Source organism: Akebia trifoliata, chromosome 13, assembly GCF_017979445.1.
Source record: "Akebia trifoliata isolate Shusen 1 chromosome 13, ASM1797944v1, whole genome shotgun sequence".
Classification (NCBI taxonomy): Eukaryota; Viridiplantae; Streptophyta; class Magnoliopsida; order Ranunculales; family Lardizabalaceae; genus Akebia; species Akebia trifoliata.
Window position 1 is genome coordinate 26,337,718 of NC_141387.1, and position 24,472 is coordinate 26,362,189.

The window sequence follows — 24,472 nt, forward strand, 5'->3', positions numbered from 1 at the left end:
ATATGCGCATGTTTTTGGCCTTTGTCGCATTTTTGAATGTATTTTTTAGCATCTTCTTGCATATAGGGCCAATAATGTCCTTGTGAGAGAGCCTTGTGAGCCAATGATCTGCCTCTTAAGTGGTTTCCGCAAGCGCCCTTGCATATCTCCCCGAGGATCAATTGTATTTTTTCGGAATTCACGTACTTTAAATGTGGCTCCTCTTAAGACATTCGGAAGAGATGTCCATCTATAAGGACATAATGCCCTGTTGTTCACTTCAGCTTCCTAGTTTTTTTCCTATCCTCTGGCAGCACCCCTGATCCAAGGTAGCTTATGATCTCCTTTCCCCAGCCTGGATTGGTGTCTACCTGCATGCAATATTCTTTTTCTTTGTGGTCAATGCTTGTGCGAGCCTGAAATTCAACGGGGATGGTTCGAGCATTGAGGCAATGTATGCTAACAAATCTGCATAACTGTTATCATCTCTGTATATTCTGTATATTTTCACTTTTTTGAAACTCACCATTTTTTTTAGTATGAGTTTTACATACTTTGCCATCCTATTATCTTTCACCTGGTATGTCCTTCTGCATTGCCCAACAACAAGTTGAGAATCTGAATAAACTTGTAATTCTGAGATCTTTAATTCTCGTGCCATTCTCAAACTGCTTAGCATTGCTTCATACTCTACTTCATTATTCGATGCACCTAATCCAAGCTTGACAGTTTTTTCCAGTCGGTCGTTGTTCGGCGTAACCAATACCGTGCCCGTTCCAGACTCGTTGAAGTTTACCGACCCATCTACGAATAACCTCCATCCGATTTCTAGACTCATCAGGTCAGGTACATTGTCTTCTGGGGGTTTTACCTCTTCTTCTTCTTCTTCCAGTAAGGGTCTTCCATGAGGAAATCCGCCAAGAGATCAGCAACCACCTAATCTTTCTAGGCGTTCATGGGTTTGAAAACTAGTTTAAATTCCCCTAGTGCGACTACCCATTTTGCTATCTTCCGGGATTTTTCATCCCTCTATAATATCTCCCTCAATGGGTAATCTGTTGTGATTCTAATTTTATGAGTTTGGAAATATGGCCTGAGTTTTTGGGCCAAATACACTAGTGCAAGCCCGATCTTCTCCGTTCGGCTATATTTCACTTCTGATCTTCCCAGCATTTTACTCACAAAGTATATAGGCAGTTCTTTCTTCTCTTCCGCCTTGAACAAAATAGAACTGATTGCTGTTGGTATGGCTGCCAAGTACATCCCCATAATTTCATCGTCTATTGGCTTACTCAAGATTGGAGAAGAGCCAAGATACATTTTTAGATTAGAGAATGCTTTTTCGCACTCTTCAGACCACATGAACCCCATTCCCTTCTTCAACAGAGTAAACATAGGTCGTCATTTATCTAAAGATCTTGATATGAACTTGTTGAGTGCAGCTATTTGTCTTGCCAACTTCTGCACCTGTTTCACATTGGCTGGTGCATTCCAATTAATGATCTTATTTGATCCAGGTTGGCTTTTATTACTCTTCTTGTAACCATGTATCCCAGAAACTTTCCAGAGGATACACCGAACGTGCATTTCTTCAGATTAAGGCGCATCTTGTACTCTTTAATATGGGCAAAGGTGTCTTCTAGATGAGCCATATGATCTTCCGACCGCTTACTTTTTACTAACATATCATCAATATACATTTCCATTATGTCTCCTAGCTTATCCTTGAACATCTTTGTTACTAGCCTCTGATACGTAGCCCCTGCATTCTTTAGTTCGAAGGGCATTACTGTATAACAAAAGAGTCTTTGTTCGGTGATAAATGTAGTTTTCTCCTGATCCTCAGGGGTGAGTGAGATCTAGTTATAACCTGAGTACCGTCCATGAACGACAGCCTCTTATGTCTTATCGTAGTGTCTACCAGTCAGTCTATTCTTGGAAGTGGGAAACCATCTTTCGCGCATGCTCAATTTAAATTAGTGAAATCGATGTAAACCCTTACTCGACCGTCTTTCTTTGGCACTGCTACGATATTCGTGATCCATCTTGGTAATTGTATTTCCCTTATGAACCCAACCTTTAATAGTTTTGCTACTTCCTCATTTACTGCTTGCCTCAACCTCGACGTGAGCCTCCAAGGTTTTTGCTAAACAGGTCAAAAATTGAGATCTACATGTAACCGGTGACTGGCTACCTGAGGGTCTATACTGGGCATGTCCTCTAAGGTCCAAACAAAGTCATCCTTATTCTTTCTCACGAACTCTATCATCCTGCTTGATTCTTCCTTCTTCAGTTCTGAACCTATGAAGGTCAGATGACTACCGCTCTCTCCTAGATCTACTTCTACTACTTGTTCCACTGTAGAAACTCATTCAGGGGGCGGCCTGTTCTATAATTTCTATTGTCCGTTTGGGCTAATGGCATTAACTCTTATTTCCTCGACTTTATCTTGAAACTCCTTCTTCCGCCCCTCCCTTACAGCACTGTGATAGCACTGCCGAGCCATTGCCTGATCTCCCCATATTTCCATTGGCCCTCTTCGGGTCGGGAAGTGTACGATCTGGTGGAACGTGGAAGGTATTGCTTGCATAGAGTGGATCCATTTTCTCTCCAAGATGACATTATAAGCAGAGCTGGTGTTTATTACCACATATTTGGTCATGACGACCTCATGCCCTACTATCACGGGAAATGTAACCTCTCCTGTGGGGACCAATGGGCTTCCATTGAACGTGTAGATACTGACATCTGACCGTTCCATTCCTCCAACCACGTCCATCCGCTCTGCAGTTGATAGAAACAAGATGTTGACCGCACTACCTGTGTCGATAAGTATCTTTCTCAAGTCTACCGGACCTACGTCCAGGGTAATAATGAGGGCATAATTATATGAGCTAGATATCCCATCCAAGTTTCCCGACGTAAAAACTGTTGCTTTATCTCCCCAAATTGATTCTAGCACTCGAGCCACTACTGCCCCTTTTGTAACTTGATAAACTTCTTGTTCGTGTTGTACTTCCTGATCTTTGTACGCAGATGAATTCCCGTTATCTCGTCAGATTTTAGTTCTGCCACTATCATATTCACCACTCTTCGGCCTTTATCTTCCCTAGTTTGGGGGTCTCGCTGTGGTGGGGATGGAAAATTCTGTCCTCCAGGTTCAGCCATAACGGTTGCTACATAGCTTATGAGTTTGTCTCTGTCGATCATGTCCTGGATAATATGTTTCAGCCTCCAACAACTGTCAGTCGGGTGGTACTTGTAGTATGGCATCCCCGACCGTCCCCTATAGTTTATCGGCTCTTTTTGAAGGCTCGGGTCGTCTTTGATATACCTCAATATTTCTAAAGGTCTCACTGTCAGGGGTGAGAAGTTTCCTTGAATTCCATGAATTTTGATTTGTTGTTTTCCTTGCTTTTCCCCTATTAGATCCTTTGCCTTCTTCCTTTATTTTACTTCCCTGTTTCATGCTGGGGGGAGGTGCAGTGTTCGCCACAGCCACCGTTTCACGAGACCTACTTTGCAAAGTCTCCTCCAAGGTGATGAATTTCTCAACCACCACATAAAGGTCTTCCATCTTTTCTGGAGGATTGGTGACTAGCTCCTTGTGTAATTTGGTACTTGGTATGACCACATTGACGTATGCTTGAACTACCATACCATCTTCTGGACTTTCGACCGAGAGGAGTTGTGTCTTAAAACAAGTTGTGAAGTCTCAGACACTTTCATTTTCTTCTTGTCGCAAATAGAACAGGACATTGACTCTAACCTTCTTTCGCCTATTATGGATGTACTGGACCACGGAAGACCCTAAAATCAAGACAGCACACCTGATCTCAGTGTGGAGGGGAATAATTTGCAGATCAGTGCGTCGTTTCCTTGGTGCAAAACCATCATATTCTTGTAATGCATTACATGCTCCACAGGGCTTTGGTTTCGTAGAAGGAATCAAACTTGGCATGTGGAATTTCTTCGGAGGCTCTGCGTTCTGCACAGTGGCAGTGAATGGGGAGGCCCTCAAATCTTTGATTGATTGAACAAGTCGGCCGACCTTTCCTCATTTCACAACATCCTTCTCTCTTCGTCTTAAAAGATGTTCTACTTCATCAAGGGTAAGAGGATGTGGTTGCACGTACTGTTCCGTAATAGCTTGATTCCATTAATTTCTTTCTTAGGGGTCATGGTTTCCAGAGTGCAGGCCCCCATTTCTGTCAGTTCTTTTGCGATTTCTAGACTCCACACCTCTTTGCTACCTCAGACGCTTATTCTCCCGCCTTAATGATCAAATTTCCTCCGATTGACGCTCCAAATTTTCTTGCAGATTGTCCCTGATCTGCACCAGTAACTGTTGAATTCCCGCGGCGGGTTGGTAATCTTGTCCATTTTGGGCCTGCCCCCATAACTGTTGTCAGATCAACGGCCTCTACTCCCAGTGCTTCCGTCCTTGCAGCGACTTTTCACCCTGCATTCCTAGTGTTTGCCATGTGTATGTCGTGGCTTTTATCCAAGAAATTCCTATGGACGGCACCAATTGTGGATGGCATTTTCGTGAGCACCTTTCGTTGTGAGGACGTTTAATCTTTCGATCTTTTTCAAATCGATTTCTTTGTCCCTAAAATCAATGCCTCCGATGCTAAAGTTAAGTTTTGAAAAATAACAATATGTAGTATTCCCTAGTGGAGTGGATGCTTTTTTTCATACCTTTTCTTATGATTTCCTCATCCTTTTATAGGCAGAGGATCATTCTTTTGCTTCTTCAATAGTTTTCCCTTCTTTATCATTGGATCTCTTATTAAATTGGAATTTTCCTAGAATACTTCAATTAAATCCCAAATATCTTGGGATTGGGGCTAATTTTCTTTACAGGTTGCTAACTTCTCAGTCAATCTCTGATTCATGACTGATCGGTCAATATCCGATTCATGACAGATCGGTCAGTTAGGAGGTTGGATAATTGGGGTAGAAGTCAACAGTTCCTTCAATTTATCTAATGCCTTTTTACATGCCTCATCGAACTCAAAAGTCACATTCTTTTGTAGCAACTTGCATAAGGGTAATGTTATTTTGAATAAGTCCTTGATGAATTTTTGGTAAAAACCTGCATGTCCAAGAAAAGAACGAACTTTCCACACACTAGTGGGATAAGGTAAAGATTGAATAATATCAACTTTAGCTTTATCTACCTCAATTCCCCTAGATGAAACAACATGACCCAATATTCGATCTACCCGGTCATATCATGCATCGGGAGATCTTCTAATCTTGAGGCTAGGAAATTTTATTCCTCTACATTTACTAAGTGAGTCAGGAAAATATTTCTCATATCTTTGTTTAATCTATACACGTGAATGATGGTTTTTATTGACACGGATCCAAAACGTCAGCATCTTGGCATATTCAATCGATTCCTTGACATGGGGTGTGCTAGAACCATAGACTTTATGCCTTGGGATACGCAACCGCACATCCACATAAATCTATGCAGTTGTGCATATGAGGATTGCAATTGTGTATCCTGAGGCATAAAGCATATGGTTTTGGCACAGCCCACGTCAAGGAGTTGATTGAGTATGCCAATTTGAGGAGTCAATTTGAGGGTTTAATATGGTTTGATCAATTTGATACATTTTTTATTTCAATTGACAGCTTCGTTTTTAAAACATTGTTGTGAAAAAAAAAAAAGATGATTTTGATAGAACCTCCCACATTTTTGGTAAACATCTTAGAAAATTGAGGTAAGGGCACATGATATCAGTTGAAAACAAAGAGTCATCTTGATCTTGTATGCTATTTGGTGAGAGAGGTGATGTGAATCGACCATCACATTGACTCAAGATACAAGATGACTCATTTTAAAATATCAATCGAGTTAATTAAAACTTGGAAACATAAGAGTTATCTCGATCTTGTATGCTATTGGGTGAGATAGGTGATGTGAGTTGTAGAGGTGTTTTTTTGTGAATTCCTCGAGATCTACTTTTTGGCAATTTGATGCATTGTAACTTCTGGAAATCATCCCCGCCCTCTATTCCACAAAGCCTCCGATGTTTAAATTAGATTTTATGAAATTCTTAGCAAAGATTAAGTATTGAGAACTTTTCGTACCTTAGATGTGAAGATCCATCCCTATTTATAAAATAAGGATTCTTATTTTATACGTTACCAACCTTATCTCCTTTTATTTTGGGATAAGAATTGTGCAAGATCTTCTCTCCAAGAGTCTCTTTCAGTTATGTCACCCAAATCCTAAATCCCAAGGATTAAAACCCTTTTTATTCATGGAATTTCGCTCTCTTGAGCCATATATTCTTGTTGAATAACCGAACGACCGTTCAATTATGGTCGGAGGAGAAATAACAGTGAATTTCACTATTCCTACATGATACATGGTGTTACTTCATAGGTCGAATAATTTATCCCCCCCACAATGCCCCCTCTCGGGAGGTCCGGAGTATCCTGGCCTTCTAAGAACTTATAATGTTTTACCATTGAGTGGTCAATTCTCAACTTTGATTTTTTGAAATGACATAATTTAATTCGGTTCCATGTTCCCAATGCGGGCATTAAATAGCCGTCTCACGTGTCTTTCCTTGGTTGGTTTGTTGCCTTGAGTCGTCGATTTCTTTATGAGGAAGCATTTATTTCACTTGTTTGACCTCCCCAATAGTTGGTTTTCTCCATGTGGCGTTTCTCTACTGTTGGATTTGGGGCGTTAGTGTTCGGTAGCCTCGTTCTTTAGGCGCAATAATGGTATAGACATCCCATCATGTGCCCTTTATGCAAGGTGACCCTTATCGTATGATAAGTTACGTACCTCGATGATGTTTTCATATAAATACCCTTTCCTTTCTTTCTCATTTTCACTTTTTTTCATTTCTCTGTCGAAGTGCTATTGATTTGCTTTCTCAGGCCTTCTTTTTTTCAATTTCTCTTTTCGATTTTTTTGGCCAAAGCTTCGTTCATTTCTTTATTTCTTTTCTCTTGTTTCACGTACCCTTCTCTGCTTTTCCCTTTTCTTCCTTATTTAGCCATTTTAGTTACATTTTCTCTTGTTAAAAATCCTAAAAAGCCATGAGTAAAAGATCCTATGTCCCTACGAGACCTTTTATGGAGGACTTTCGAGCTACGTTATTTGTTCCAAAGTTTGTAGCTACGAAATGGTGTGACTTTCCAACTTTTGATAAGACTTGGGAGAGGGATTCGACCGTCGCCCTTTGGGGCTAGTTCAAGACTGGCCTCAAGATTCCCTTATCCCCCCTGACCTTAGTGGTCTTAAACTTCTATCACAAGGCCCCTAGGTAGATGACGGGAAACTTCTACCATCTGATCTTCATGATCGAGCTGACGAACTCTTATCTCTTTGAGGATCAAAAGCTTGGTCTTGTCGACATTTGGTCATAATACAAGCTCTCGAATGCCCCCAAGCGACCCGAGTTCTTTTACCTGCCGAAAAGGCAGGATCGGGAAGTGCTGTTCCAGCTTCTCGAGACTGATAAAGAATGGTTCCTTTACTCGGTTAGGCTTATGACCTCCTGGGAGTATGCAGAGGGGTAATCTGCTCCCGCCCTTAAAAATCACTTATTCAACTTGACGGGTAATATATTTATGTATTTTTTGCTTGTTTTCGTCTAATATTCTCTTTTAGTTGCTTAACTAATTATTCATTTTTCTTTGGCTTCTATAGGTGTAAAGGATAAGAATCCACCACCAGCTCCTGTCCTTGAGTCCATTCTTAAGGACAAGAAGTTCAGGAAGAAACTCACCTCCCTTTTCCCATCTCTCCCCCTTACCACCATTCTTTGTAAGGGAGAGGGCACCTCTCATCCTTCTCAGACCACCATTTTTTCCTCCACCACTTCCTTTTAAATCAACATCGGACCTTCTAATTTTGTGTTCGAGGAAGAAAAGTTTTCTCAATTCATTACCTAAAACCTTCCGTGTGTAAGCATCCACTTGGCCTTACTGAAACTACTCCTACCCCCATCTTTATCCTGTCCTTATTGATTCGTCTTCCAACCTTCCTCCATCCTAAACTAGTTCCCAATCAAGGAGCAATGACCTGGCCGACTAGGTTACCTGAGTCGACTTTGGAAAGTAGAAGAAATGGCTAAAGAAGGTTTCCTCCTCAAGGGATTAGGACATTCCCTTGATCTTTTCTGATGGGACCCGTAGAGTTAGGGGATCTCTTCTTCAAGAGGTTCCTCCTAAGGAAAAATCTTTATAATGAGGACTCCCTAGGGGTTTCGACATTCATTGACCCCAAAGTCATCCAGGATTTGATAATCAATGTTTAAAAGCACTGAATTATTCGTACTTTTTTCAGGCATCTATCTTGATTTTCGTCCTTATTTTATTAGTTTAGATGAATAATCATGTTAAGCCTCAAATTATCACATTTCATGTTACACCATGTTAATTAGGCTTAAATTGCACAAAATTATTGTAAAATCGAAAAACTTATCATGTGCGTTCAATGTACAGGTCAATAATCAACTCATCCAGATGGATTCTACATCACTTAACCAAGAATTCACTGCAATTAGGAGGTCATAACAAACATCCAGTCAAAAGATGAGATCCAAAGCTTTTCAAAGCATTATGACGCAGTGGATACTCAGTATAGCATAGTCTACCTCGGTTGGATTGCCCTATAACTTCTCCTATTTACTTCGTACATGAGATTATACACAAAAGTGATGTCAGTTATATTTGGATCATACGAGAAGACCTCAAGTATATAAATAGATCATTTTTCCAATTAGAAAAGAGTCATTTGGCTCTTGTCCCTTGTCTTTTTCTCCCCCAATGTCCTTGGTATTTTTCTGTAATTTTTATTTTTTAGTTAGGTTTTAATTTAGCAATTTTTGTAATTAATGTATCTTGATTATCATGAATACAAGTGTTGTTTCTTCTACTTTCTCTTGTATCCTTGCCATGACCATAGGCTAGACTCCCTCCATTAGTGAGAGGAGGAAGCATAGGAAAAAACTTTAATTCTGTGTTATTTCTTTATCCTTCCATGTTCTTTATAATATTTATGGCATTCACTTCAAAGTTTTATCCAACTCTAATGGATCAAAGTTTTGGTTGAATCTCTATACTTTTTATGCTTGACTTAGATGTTTTATTTTTAGATAAGATCAAGATAGAATATGCTTAAATTAGATATTTTGTGGTAGGAACTTCACACAATAGTGAGTAAGGGAGTCCTAATTATAATATTTTCTTAAAAAGCTTTATGCCATATCTTCCAACCTAAGGAGCTTACACCAAGCCTTTGAGGTTGCAAGAAGGATAAACCCAAATAAAATGTTATTTGTTAATCCTAGATGACTCTAATCACTAATGGATGTTTTATCTTTGTTTATCTAGTGTAATTTCTCTTCTATTGCTTTAATTTCCAACAACATTTTACTTTCCATCTTGTTTCACAAAAATACAAAATAGGTTTGAACTATAACATTAAATTAACTTCATTTCTTGCTAACTTGGTAACATCCTCATTTCTCTTGGGTTCGATCCCTTACTTGCCCACAAGCTAAGGAGAGTATAAATAATTAATTTATATAATCTGATGATCATAATTTTGGTGTAGCTATCGAAAAAATGTGTAGTTCTAAGTTGGTTGAAGTTAATTTTTTTTTTCTTCAGAAAATCAAAAAAATCTGTTTGAAAATTTTAGACACAAATTCCAAGATTTCATTGTGATGTAGTACACTGTTCAGTACGCCACATTGAGTCCAGAGAGTTGAGTTTTTAGATTTTGACAGAACTCTCATTTTTTTTCTTCTGGATTGTAGTAGTATGTTTTGTTTTTATTTTTTTATTTCTATTTGGTTTAGTTTTTAACATTCTATTTCTTTTGTAGGTTGAAAATTTTTTGGATAAGAAGATCAACTTCCATACATTAGATCCAATATTCATTCCATCTTATTGACTTTTTCTTTATTTTAGTTAGGTTTCTTTTCTGTTTTAGATCCATTTGTATTATGAACGTTATAAAACTTTTATTATTTCATTAATTATCTAAGAAGGTTTGAATTGTAATAGACTAGGGAAGGAGATGGTTCGACGATACTGTTACAGCTCCTTAGGTTTGCACACTAAAATTGGAGTTGGTGGCCTAAGTCGACTCAACTTATCTTTACCCCATCTGGTATGTGAGGTAAATTCGAAATACCTATGCCTCTCATTGTCAGTGGTTTACTTCTTGCCTTTGTTTGTTATTTTTCACTTTACACATACTTAGATTAATTAATTAAGTTTAATAAAGAGCATCCCTCTTTTAGGGATGGCACCATAAGATAAGGATTGGAGGTTATTACTAATTCCTTACTCTAATTAGGAGAATCAATTCACTAGTCATCTAATCAAACTAATTAAAATCAATTAGACTTGACTATAGAACCCATGAGCTCAATAGAAGAAATTTGCTACAAGTTATGCCGATTGTGTTTCTTGATAATATTTGGCATCTAGTAAGATCTTGTCCTTTTAAAGGCATAGACTCAGTCTATTTAAGAAAGAAAAGTGATTTAAGAGTGTGCTTGCTTATCCATTGTGCACCGCCTCTGATTTAGAGATCCGAATGATCTAAATTTGATTTCATAGAACCGAGTTAGAAGGCTAGTTGTGTAATTTCTAACCAGTTAGGGGCTATCTATAGTTAGGCAACCTATTTAGGTCCAGTCTTTTTTTTGTGATTGTTTGAAATACTTTGTGAATTGCATGCTTGGTAGACGATCTATACATAACACATTAGAATCATTTGATCTTAAGATCGAGCATATCATAAGTAGAATTCGTAAAAGACCTTAATTAAATATGATGGGTGATCGAGAGTGAGCTCTTAATGAGCTTTTTGCTCCTACTTTTGATACACTACTTACGTGTATTGGGTTCCATTAAACAATGCACCTCAATTTGAAATTAGAGCAACTACCATAACACATGCTCTTTAAGTTTTACGGTTTAGAGCGTGAACAACCATACACCCACCTCAATCTATTCTTGACCATATCTCAAATCTTTAAAAACTAGAATTTAGATGAGGAGAGTGTTAAGTTTATGCTAACACCCTACATTTTTATTCGAAAAAATATTTTTTACATATCACCGTAAGACGTTATGCTACCCAATTTTTCCTAGCCATTTTGTTTTTCGATGTTTTATTTATTTCTCAATTCTTTTGTGTTATTAGAATTAGATTTGATTCTTTTTTTTTAAATATCATCATTGTCCTTGTTCATTATGATACTTATAATTTTCGTGTTGTCTTTATTATGGCTTATTCACTATCATTGAATAATTATTATGTAATTATTATGTAATATGCTACTATTTTCTTTTATAATTCATTGCTATTGTAAAATCCTGAGTTTTCGATTCGTATCTCGAGAAAAAAAATAAATAGTAAAAATTTCAAAAAATTCTGACAGTGGGAATTAGAATAAAATTTTAGGATGTTTCTGATTATTTTTAATGAAGTTTGACTTCACCATTGAATTCAAAATTATTGAAAAATATACTTTAGCTTGTAAACACGCTCAAATACGAGTCAAAATAGAAAAGTTACAAAATCCTCGATTTTCAAGTCCGACTTGGTCAAAATAATGACTTTTTGGTAGAGTAAGAATTTTTAAAATTCAATAACACCATTGGATTCATAACAAAAAATTATAGAAAATGAACTATTACTTGTAATTTTTGGAGTCCAAAAAGTTGAATTATCGTCAAAAATGAAAACAACATCAATTTTAGGGTCCCACAAGACTAAAAAAGTAAATTTTTGCTAGGGACATAACTTATAGAATTTGATCACACCATTAGATCCGGAATAAAAAATTAGACAAAATAGAATATTCATTCATCACTTTTGGAGTTCGTACAATCAAGTTATTGTTGAACAAAAAATAGGTAAAATACTGATTTCGTTCCAAGAATTTATATAAATAAATTAAATTTTTTTTTTCACTATTCATCCTCATTTTCTTCGTCCCAAAAGCAACTACAGTTTAAAAAAAAATTATTTTTCTCCGATTTTCTACCTTAGATTCACACGATCAGGTCGTCGTCGACTTCCGACGTAGAAGGAAAAAAGGTCCGCAACCTCGACATTTACAAAACCTACCCAAGATCTTTTTGTTTCATCTTTTCATTCGTCTCATATTATCAAAAATTAGCTGTATATATATACGGGGGTTTCGAAACTTCGACCTCAGATTTCATCTGTTTTGGGGTCAAACCGTCTTCCATCGTAGAAGGGAGAAAAGACGACGGCATCGAGATTTTCAAAATCACAGGGTCAAATTCAAAAATCAACCACCTCGAAGTTCAATTCAGCTCGATTCCTACGTTGATCATTTAGATTTTCGCACACGTGCTTCAATTCTGTCGCTTAGAGATTGTAAGGATTCTTAATTTTTGTTGATAACTATAGATTGTGAAAACTACATTTAGAGTTTTTATCAAAAATTTGTATTGGATTTAAAAATTGTAGAATTCTTTTTGTTATTTCAAATTCACGCCAGAACTTACATATTTGATATGTTTAATTGTATTTCATAACAAAGTATACGTGGGTAGGATATTTCACTAGGTTATTTGTTGGGTCCTATGCACCGTTCGAACCCCATTTTGATTTAAGTTTTGTATTTTTTCAATGTTACAGAAAAAAATAAATTTCATAGTTGGAAAAATGATTTAATATTTAGTGAACTCATATTAAGTTGATGAATATCAGAAAGTGAATATTTTTTTTGAAAGATTGAGAACTATGAAAATTGAAAAAAGGAAAAAGGGGATGAAACGATAAAATATCAGAATCATACCTGAGGGATGATGTCTATATTTTACATCCGAAAAGATGGGATGTCACACTCCGTGCCCGTGTTAAACTGGGCCCGTGATTAGCTGAGATAACGGTGTGGTAGCAGTGCTACACATGGCAGGCTCCATGAGTTGACATGTGGCTGCGGGTAGGAAATATGACCAATGACTGATGTCTGCATTTTATATTATTGTGTTGTGTGTAGATCGATGAATGGATATCCAGGGATAATGTTATTGGTTGTATGTTTATTTATTTTCTGTTAGCGCAAGGCGCTATTTACTTTTCTATTTTGTTATTTATTTTAGGTCGGGTGGTTACAGTTGCATGGTAGGAAACTGGATATCCATTCTTAACTTAAGTATTGTTAATTTTTTTTTCAAATAAAAATAATATATATATATGTAGTTATTTTGTGAGCTGTTAAAAATTCTGTAAATGCCTGAAGGGATAGTGCGTCATATCATTCGAAGTGGTGTACTATCTTGGGATGTACGGTAAGGATCACCAAGCTTATACGTGGTATGGGATGCGTATGAGATTGGAGTTACAACTGGAATTCGGGTTCATTCCTCTCTATCTTTACCAGTGAACTTGTAATGTAAATGTGGTAGTATATGAATAGATTGTATATTTGGGAATCACATACACGTCTGATAGGCATATACGAAGATGATTAGTCAGTGATCACTAACAATCTATAGTAGTCGAACGTTCTGACATATCGAAAAAAGAGCCATTGCTTACGGTTAAGTCAAACGGCTAGCCTAAGTCGAATAAATGGTCAACCAAGCGTGGTAAGTGCAGCGACCGACCACAAAATCAGGAACTAAATATCAATAAGGAATTATAACATCATGTCTTGATTGGGAGCGATCCAGTCGTGAATTCCAACTCTTTAATTCCACTACTCCACCATTTTGTATTATGTATTTGTTGCCTTATTTTGATATATAAAATAAAATGTATGTTTAATGTTTCTATTTGGTTAATTAGATTTGTATAAAAAGAAAATGTTATAGTGAGTACTGCTGATGAATGTAATGTGAGTTTTAAAATGTTTAGTTGCTCATCCCTAATTTTATGTATCAGTTAATTATAGTTTCTTCTGTAAAACTTTACATATGTTAAAATGATTTTGTATAGTTATTCGTTCATGTTAGGAGAGGTTATTGGCAGAAATTGTTTGTTTCCCTACTGGATAACCATTGTTACTCACATTTTCCTTATCCATTTTTTTAGTTTCAGATATGAAGCTTGGCGAGATAGGTGTAGAACACGTGTGAAGACTATCTGGTAGGTCAGATAGACAATCAGAGTCTGTTACCTAGTGAGTATTGGGGCTATATCCCCTAGTGGTGTCAATTGTTTAGAAGTATTGTAACACCCCGAATTTTTAATTCGTATCTCGAGGAAAAAATAAATAGTGGAATATTAAGAAAATCTTGAAAGTGGGATTTAGAGGTAAAACTTTAGGATGTTTTTGATCATTTTTAATTGAATCTAACCTCACCATTAGATTCAAAATGATCGAAAAACATAGTTTAGCCTGTAAGCACGCTCAAATGCGAGTCCGAATATAAAAGTTGCAAAATCCTCGATTATCGGGTCGGACTAGGATAAAACAGTGACTTTTTGTTAGAGTAATAATTTTTAAAATTCGATCATACCATTGGGTTCATAACGAAAAATTATTCAACATAGACTGTTTATTTGTCATTTTTGGAGATCAGGAAGTCGAATTATCGTCAAAAACGAAAACGACATCAAGTTTAGGGTCACATCAGGCCAAAAATGTAAATATTTTATGGAGCCATAATTTGTAGAAATTGACTACACCATTAGATCCGGAACGAAAAATTAGGTGAAATAGAGTATTCATTTATCAGTTTTGGAGTCCGGATGATCAAGTTATCATCGATCGAAACAATTGACAAAATACCGAATTCGTCCCACATTTTATTTAAATAATATTTTTAATTTTTTTTTATATATGTCATCTTCCCCAACGCGTCCATACGGCCGAGACATATAAAATTTTTTTTTTTTTTTTCTCTTCGATCTTCTATCTCAGATCTCTCACAAACGGCTCGCCGTCGACGATTGACGCAGAAGGGAGAAATGTCCGCAGCTACGTTCTCTACAAAACCCACCCAACCTTTCTTTGTTTCACTTTCTATTTTACTCGATATCGTCAAAAATCAGCCGTATTTGGATACGGAAGTATCGAAAATTTGACCTCAGATTTCGTCCGTTTCCGGGTCAAACCGTCTTCCGACGCAGAAGGGAGAAACGTCCGCAGCCTCATTCTCTACATAACCCACCCAAATTCCTTTCGTTTTCTCGCCTTTTTCACCCCGTATAATAAAAAATAAGCCGTATTTTTATACGGAGATTTCGTAACTTCAACCTCGATTTTCATCAATTTCGGGGTCAAACCGTCTTTTATCGTAGAAGGGAGAAGAGACGAGCACATCGAGATCTTCAAAATCACCGGGCCGGTTTCGAAAATCAACCGCTTCAAAATTCTATTCGTCTCGATTTTCGCGCCGTTCATCTCGATTTCCGCGCACGTGCTTCAATTCCGTCGCCTAGTTATTGTAAGGAACTCTCAATTTCCATTAGTAATCGTAGATTGTGAAAATTGCATTTAGGATTTTATCTGAAAATTTTTGATGTATTTTCGAAATGTAGAATTCTTTTGTTATTTCAAAAATTCACGCCAGAAATTGCATGTTTAATATGTTTAATTGTATTTTTAACAAATTATACGTGGGTAGGGTATTTGAATGGGTTATTTCCATAAATTGGGTTTTGTGCATTACTCGGACCCCGTTTTGATATAAAATTTATTTTCTTTTTCAATATTATTGATAAAAATAAATTCTTTAGTTAGAAAATGTGATTTAATATTCAATGAACTCATATTGAGTTGATGAATATCAGAAAATGGATGTTTTATTGAAGAAATTGAAAATTGTAAAAATCAGAAAGAGGGAAAAAGGGCATGAAACGGTAAAATGTCAGAGTCACACTCGAGGGGTGATGTCTGCATTTTACGTTGTTGTGTTGTGTGCAGGTTGGTGAACAGATATCCAGGGATAATATTGTTGGTTGCATGTTTATTTAAATTTCTGTTAGCGCGAGGCGCTCCGTTATGTTATTTATTTTAGGCCGGGTGGCCACACTTGCATGGTAGGAAACTGGATATCTATTCTCAACCTTGTATTGTTAATTTCTCTTTTGTTTTCATATGAAAATAATATATATATATGTAGTTATTTTGTGAGCTGTTAAAGAGTTTGTGAATGCCTAAAGGGATAGTGCGTCATATCATCCGGAGTGATGTACTATCCTGGGATGTATTGTAGGGACCACCAAACTCATACGTGGTATGGGACGCGTATGAGAGTGGAGTCACAACTGGAATCCGGGATATTCCTCTCTATCTTTACAGTGAACTTGTAATGTAAAGGTGGTCGTATACGAATGGTTTGTATATTTGGGAATCACATGTACGCCTGATAGGCATAGACGAAGATGATTAGTCAGTGATCACTAACAATCTATAGTAGTCGAACGTTCTGACACATCGAAAAGAGACCCATTGCTTACGGTCACGTCAACGGCCAGCCTGAGCCGGATAAATGGTCAACCAAACGTGGTAAGTGCAGCGACCGGCCACAAAATCAGGAACTAAAAGCTAGAGAGAAATTGTAAAATCATGTCCCGACTGGGAGCGATCTAGTCGTGAATCCCAACACTCTAATTCCAATACTCCACCATTGTGTATTATGTATCTGTTGCTTTACTTTGATATATAAAATGAAATGCATGTTTAATGTTTCCATTTGATCAATTAGATTTGTACATAAAAAAAATGGTATAGTGAGTACTGTTGATTGATGTAATGTCAGTTTGAAAATGTTTAGTTGCTCATCCCTGACTATATGTACCAGTTAATCGTAGTTTATTATGTAAGACTTTGATTATTTTAAAATGATTCAGTATGCTTATTCGTTCATGCTAGGAGGGGTTATTGGCAGAAATTGTTTGTTTCCCTACTGGGTAACCATTGTTACTCACCCTTTCCTTCTCTATTTTTTAGTTTCAGATTCAGAGCTTGACGAGGCAAGTATAGAATACGAATGAGGATCATCTGGTTGGTCAGATAGACAACCAGAGTTCGTCACTTGGTGAGTATTGGGGTTATTACCCCTACTAGTGTCGATTTGTCCAAAAAAAAATTATTATAGATTTTGTTCTGAGCGATAGGACTTATGTTAGAGTGAGAAATTTTGTGTAATCCTGTATTCTGGTTATTCTTCCGCACTCTGATCTTTCGTACGTTATTAGACGTGTATAAGCTTCCGCTAGTATTATATTTTGTATATGTATGCAGGATTGTATGTCGTTTATCAGGTGCAGCTTGAACGCCTTGGAATGCTAACATAAACAGAGGAGACCATGCCGAAATTTCGAGGTGCCACCTACTACCTCGAGATCTGACATGGGGAATTGTGTTAGCGTTCGGCGGGGCGCCACAAGTATTATGGATTTTGTATTGAATGTTATAACTTTTGTTAGAGTGAGGAATTTTTGTATAATCTTATTTTTTATTTATCCTTCCGTACTTTGATCTATCGTACGTTATTAGATTTATATAGGCTTCCGCTAGTATATATTTTGTATGTATATATGCAGGATAATGTGTGTCATCTATCAAGTGTAGGTTGAACACCTTAGAATGCTAACATAAACAGAGAAGACCATACCGAAATTTCGAGACGCCACCTTGTGCCTCGAAATTTTACATGGGACTTTGTGTTAGTATTTTGATGAGACGCTCAGATGGTATCAGAGCATAGCATTAGATCCTTATGGGATACAGATCTACTATGTTTATAGGAGTTGGTTGATACCACATATATTAGAGCGATAATCATATAGTGTCACTAGGAATTCATTATCCGAGCTCATTAATAGTTTCGTATTAGAATTACGAGCTCTTCCGTGTCTAGAAGTTTATAGAGCCTAGTAAGCCAAGGTTAAGATTCTAGGTTTGTTCTGTTAATAATGGAAATTGAGTCCATTACTAAGCTCCAAGCTATGGTAGTAATTCATAGTCACGTAAAAGCGATTTTGGCCTTATTTTGATAAGTGCCTTATTACGGATAAACACAAGAGAGAGGAGTGGACGAAGTAAATTCATAGTTACATAAAAGCGGTTTTGGCCGTATTCTGATAAGCGCCTTGTTACGGATAAACACAAGGGAGAGGAGTAGACGAGGCAGAGGTCGAATCACATTAGAGATTAAATAGATTCTGGATCAGACCACTGACCGGATAGTAGAGCTAATGTCATTTATGGGACAGATGGCTGAGTCTCGTGTCAAGTTCAGAGAGGAAATATGATTAATACAATCACTATCATCTTGAAGCCAAATGGAAGGAAAACAATTAGTATCTAATACGAGATAAACAATTACGAAACTAGTAAATTCATAGGAAAAATAACAATAGTGAGGAATGATATTATAGACATACCAACTCAATGGATGGAAGAATTTTATAATAAACAACATATACTACTAAATTGGTCGAAATAAAAAGTTCTAGTATGTTATGAATATGGCAAATCGGGACATAAAGGAGAGCAATGTTCGGGTCGACGTTAATCGATTAAGGATGTGTGGTTCTGAAAGATGCTAGACAAACCAATTCAGGAAACAATAAGACCATCAGATTTCAATAAACTTGATAATGTACTCATGTCACCCCGAATAAACAAGACTAGCGATCAGAAGTGAGAAATGGAACAAGACTTACCACAATTGCAAGGTACACCACTAAATCCAAGAAATAAGGGAGCGTTAGATTTCTTTGCAAGAGACAAATACTATTTCACCTCCAGAACCACTACCACAGGTCATGCCTTTGAAGAATGAGAGAATTTCCCAGTCCAAATGATAGGTAAATCCAGTGATATGATTGTAGAAGTTTTAACGATTACGTCTACCGAGATTTGAGGCTTTTTCTGATCCGATTGAGGTCAATGAGTGGGTTTTGAAGACCGAGAGATTTTGAGTGCCATGTAGTGCCTGAGAGATCAGTGGATGACAGTGACTACATTCCAGTTGGACAGGGATGCTAGTCATTAATAATGTTTTGAGAGGAATGTATTAGGAAATGGATTATTTAAGTGGGTAGGCTACGAAAGGATGTTTGTTAATAGATTTATATCCAAGACTGCTCGAGAAATCAAACACTAGGAGTTTTTGAGATTAATGCAAGGTAATCTATCGATTACAGTCTATGGTATGATGTATACTAGTTGTCACGATATGCACTCAAACTTATCCTGACAAATCTATAGAAAGCCCGTAGATTCTTTAGAGAACTATAACCCTACTTAAGGGTCAGGAGGTCAATGATTAAGACTACCAATTATAGATATATGATGAATCAAGCTTAGAGGGTAGAACGAGGGGAGATGGAGTTATAGACCTCCAAGGGGCAAATTAGTCGACCTTAGACTTCTTTTCCTCCCAGATCAAATCCGACCAAGTTGCCACAGTTGCATGGTAGGAAACTGGATATCCATTTTCAACCTTGTATTGTTAATTTCTCTTTTGTTTTGAAATAAAAATAATATATATATATATATATGTAGTTATTTTGTGAGCTGTTAAAAAGTCTGTGAATGCCTGAAGTGATAGTGCGTCATATCATCCAGAGAGGTGTACTATCTTGGGATGCACAGTAAGGACCACCAAGCCATAAGTGGTATGGGACGCGTATGAGAGTAGAGTCACAATTGGAATCTGGATTTATTATTCTCTATCTTTACCAGTGAACTTGTAATGTAAAGGTGGTAATATATGAATGGATTGTATATTTGGGAATCACATGCACGTCTAATAAGCATAGACGAAGATAATTACTTAGTGATCACTAATAATTTATAGTAGTCAAATGTTCTGACACATCGAAAAGAGACCTATTGCTTACGATCACATCAAACGACCATTTTCAGTCGGATAAATGGTCAATCAAGCGTGGTAAGTACAGCGACTGGACACAAAATCATGAACTAGAAGCCAGTAAGGAATTGTAACATCATGTCCTGATTAGGAGCGATCCAGTTGTGAATCCCAACTCTTTAATTCTACTACTCCACCATTGTGTATTATGTATTTGTTGTCTTATTTTGATATATAAAATGAAATGCATATTTAATGTTTCCATTTGATCAATTATATTTGTATAAAAAGAAAATGTTATAGGGAGTATTGTTGATGAATGTAATGTAGGTTTTAAAATGTTTAGTTGCTCATCCCTAGTTTTATGTATCAGTTAATCGTAGTTTCTTCTGTAAAACTTTGCATTAGTTAAAATAATTTAGTGTGGTTATTCGTTCATGTTAGGAGAGGTTATTGACAGAAATTATTATTTTCCTACTGAGTAACCATTGTTACTCACCCTTTTCTTCTCCATTTTTTTTAGTTTCAGATCCGAAGCTTAGCGAGATAGGTGTAGAACACGAGTGAAGACTATCTGGTAGGTCCGATAGACAATCAGAGTCTGTTACCTGGTGAGTACTGGGGCTATATCCCCTAGTGATGTCAGTTCATCTAGAAGTATTATAGATTCTGTATTGATTGTTAGGACTTTTGTCAAAGAGGAGAATTTTTGTATAATCTTGTACTTTATTTATCCTTCCGTACTTTGATCTATCGTACTTTATTAGATTTATATAGGTTTCCGTTAGTATTATATTTTGTATGTATATATGTAGGATAATGTATGTCGTCTATCAGGTGCAGGTTGAACACCTTGGAATGTTAACATAAACAGAGGAGACCATGCTGAAATTTTGAGGCACTACCTTGTGCCTCAAAATCTGATATGGGGCTTTGTGTTAGCGTATTGGTAGGGCGCCACAACTATGACTTGCTTAATGTTTTTTGAAATGTTTGGATTATTACTTTAAGTCATCTTTGCATAATGTATTGTTGTCACATGTTCCTACCTTGATGATCAAAATTATGTTGTTTTCACAATTATCTCGTCTTTTTTATTTAATAATTGTCAAAACTAATAAAAATAAGACTTTTCAAAATAATAAAAATATGAATTTTAAAATCATAATGTTTCAAACAAAAAGAAAACAAAGTGAATTTCTATCATTCTTTAAAAAGTATTCCATATTTTTCAAAATATTTAAAAAAAAGTTAGTTGATCATTTGTTGCATAATGCATTGTTCTAGCATTTTTATCTTTGAAATGTTTGGAATATTGATTAAGTTGTTCTTATGCAAAACGTTAAAAATGATTCTTACTTTGATAATGAAAAAAAAGTTTAAAAAATATTTTTAAATGATCGTTGATGTCTGCAATGTTCTAGATATCTTTTTCAAAATGTTTTCAAAATGATTTGTGTACCCAAAATGTTCTGACACAATTAGATGTATCCTGTAATGTGGCACCTGTAATGTACAATGTGTTCCCACGATTTGCCAGCATCATTAGAGGTGCCTCATAATAAAAATGAATTGACTAATATTTATAGCACTCAAATGTTTTGACATAGTTAAAAGCATCCAGAACATACAAGATATTGGTACCTATAATATACATGATGTTCCTAGGATTGGCCAATGTTGTTAGTGGTGCTCAAAATATTTTTCAGAAAATATTTGTCGAGGATGAATTTCAATCTCAAAATCTTTTTTTAAAAAAGGAAAAATAAAATGATTTAAAAAAAATGATACAAATTTTCCAATGTAATTGCAAAAAAAAAAAAAAAAAAAAAGGAAAAAATATTCAACAAAAAAAATTGTTTGTTAATTTTTTTTTTTTGATAATTCTTTCAAAATGAAAAATGAGTATCTGTTTCATGCGTTAATGACAAATTTACCAATATTTGTTGTCTCAACTATATTATTTTCTACTAGTTTTGAACTTGAGATGTTGGTGCCATTTGGGGCTTTGTGATCCTTTTCTTTTCTTTTTACAAGGGGGCTTTGTACCTCAACCCCAAGTATATGCAAATTTTCTTTTCTTTCTTGAGAATGATTTGTCCAAAACCCTTTAATAGTAATCTTAGGACATTGATATTTTCAATTATCAACCCCAATTCTTTTGTTGAGTAAAATCCAGGCCTCCATACTGTGCAATAAATCCTACTCATGTCAATTATTTGATAGTGGGGGTATTAGAAAGTGTTTTTAACTTTAACCCCAATCTATTTTTACCGTTTGAGGTATTAACATTTTTATCCCATTTTAGGAACCTCACTACCAAATGTTACTGATTTGTTATGGAATTTTATATGGATATTTTTCATAATGGGAGCTTTATTTTTAAACTGGCTTTTCTTAATTCTGTTATTTTCCTAAATCCCTTATAGAGCTTGCAAAATTGATGCTATGAGAAAAGTCTTTATCTTCTTTTTATTCTCTTCACTATGGGACTTAATATCTTGGTCCTCAATTTTTTATTATTTCAATTCACAAAAAAGAAGATAGTCCTTATTCTCTGAATATAAATTACAAGACATTGATGCTTCCTTGTTGATACCTCCATCTTTCCAAAAAATTGACAAATGAGATTGAGGTGAATTTTAGTAAGTCTTTCTGATTTATTTCTACTAGTAATGAGGATGTTAGAATACAATATTGACCTGAACCTTTTTTGTTTTCACTATTCGAGACATAAATTTTTAGTGTGTGTTTGGTAACACTTCTGAAGTCTGAATGGAGGTGGTCCACCATTAAAATTCATACTTCAGATGTTTGAACCATGTTTATTTAGTTTCAGATTTTAGAACAAGAAGATAGTTTCAGTCAAATAAAATTAATGATGGAAAGTCGCTGGAGGGAAGTTCTGAAATTTGAAAAAATAATTTATACCTAAAATACCTTCCTTAAAATAACTATTTCTATCACTTATCCCTTCCTTATAGAAATCCTTAAACCTTTACCTCTTCTTTCTCTTCTACATCTCCTTCTTGTCCAATTCGACTGTCAAGATCTATGCAGGTATGTGCATCTACTACTCTATTGTTCTTCCTTGATTGATTAACAACTTGTGAATCTAGTATTGAGAAAGCCCCAAAATCAAAACTTCAACAAACAACTAAATCAAAAATCAAAAATAAAAAATTCAACAAAAACCCCAAAAGCTCAAACAACCGACTGACCCCATTATGGAGAAACAGAATAAAAGTAGAAATTGAGAAAACCCGTTGTTTTCGTTTTGTGTGTGGGTATCTCCACCCTTGAAGGGATTTATACGCCATTAATGGCCGCCTCTCTTTCTCTTCTTTTTCCTCCTCTGTGTCCTTTAAATGTAAATATAGGATTTTCTCTCTTTGTAGAATAAAAAACCATAGCCTTTGACAATCGAGAGCACCCCATTCTCTGGTGGTGTTCATCTTTTCTTTTTATTTTTCTTCTTTACATAAATTTTGATTTAGTTGGGCCATTAGAAGAATATATATATGGGGGCGGTTCATGGGACATATGTAAAAATAATGGTTTTTTGATATATGTGTTAGAGGTTTAGGATTGAGTTGATTTTTTGCGAGGATGGTCACTATAATGAGAAGATCATCCTCACAAAAAATCAGCTCAATTTGAAACTTCTAAATCCATCAAAAGTGATTTACAAGTTATTGGCAAAAAATCGATAGTCTACATTCTAAATCACTTTTAATGGGGTTAGAAGTTTCAGATTGGACTGATATTTTTTTTGGATGATCTTCCCATCATAGAAATCATCCTCACAGAAAATTAGCTCAATCCAAAACTTCTAACCCATATTTTGAAAATTTATTAATGTTACATTGTTTTTACATATGTTTTTTCATGTCCCTTGATCCTGACCCTATATATATATATATATATATATATATATATATATAGAGAGAGAGAGAGAGAGAGAATTGGTGACAAGTCTATCTTTATTGTTGTTTCTATGACCTTCTAGAAGGCTACAATGACTCAAGAGCATAGTAATAATATGCTATAGAGACAATTTCACTCATCTGAGGCTGAGAATTTAATCTGCCATGTGTACACAGGTGTAAGTATAATATGCTATGGAGACAATTCCACTAAAATTTTAAGTAAATATCATCTAGTACAGAGTTGTTAATGCTACCCAACTCTCACACGGCTCTTTTTTTTATTATTGAATTTATATGTGTTGTTTCATTGTTTCTTGTGTTTTGTTTGATTTTGATGAATTCGAGAGAAAGAGAATAATATGTGAATGTGAATGTGAATGAGAGAGACGAAAAAATAGGATATTGGAAAAAAAAATTTATATTATTTTATATATAAATGAGACAAACTGATTTGCTTTTGTACTTTGAATGAGACTTTTTTGTCTCATGTCTTTGATGATGGAGGAGATTGAGACTTTTTTATTTTATACATAAATGAGACTAAAGTTGTACCTTGAATGAGACTTTTTTGTCTCATGTCTTTGATGATGGAGGAGATTGAGACTTATTTTTATATTATATTATATATAAATAAGACTAAAGTTGTACCTTGAATGAAACTTTTTTGTCTTATATCTCAAAGTTTGTATATTAAGAGTTTGAGATCTTAAATTATGATTGATAAGCATATGATGAATCTAGAGGTATCAATT

General features: G+C 35.7%; 1 protein-coding gene across 1 annotated transcript; it reads right to left on the bottom strand.

The window, feature by feature from the left end:
- Positions 1 to 254: 254 nt before the first annotated feature.
- Positions 255 to 1,766, bottom strand: LOC147388143 (uncharacterized). The gene is made up of 4 exons (XM_086420289.1): positions 1,512 to 1,766; positions 1,094 to 1,356; positions 534 to 878; positions 255 to 447 (listed from the first exon to the last, which is right to left on the bottom strand). The coding sequence occupies exons 1-4, from the start codon at positions 1,764 to 1,766 to the stop codon at positions 255 to 257; spliced, it is 1,056 nt and encodes a 351-aa protein (XP_086276415.1).
- Between the last annotated feature and the right edge of the window lie 22,706 nt (positions 1,767 to 24,472).

Excerpts from the sequence above, each read along its gene's own strand:
- LOC147388143 (XM_086420289.1), bottom strand. The coding sequence starts at position 1,766 with ATGCCCTTCGAACTAAAGAATGCAGGGGCTACGTATCAGAGGCTAGTA. Across the intron at positions 1,357-1,511 it reads GATACATGGTTACAAGAAGA|AAGGGAATGGGGTTCATGTG; the intron begins GTAATAAAAGCC and ends ACTCTGTTGAAG. Across the intron at positions 448-533 it reads AAAGATAATAGGATGGCAAA|ATTTGTTAGCATACATTGCC; the intron begins GTATGTAAAACT and ends ACAGTTATGCAG.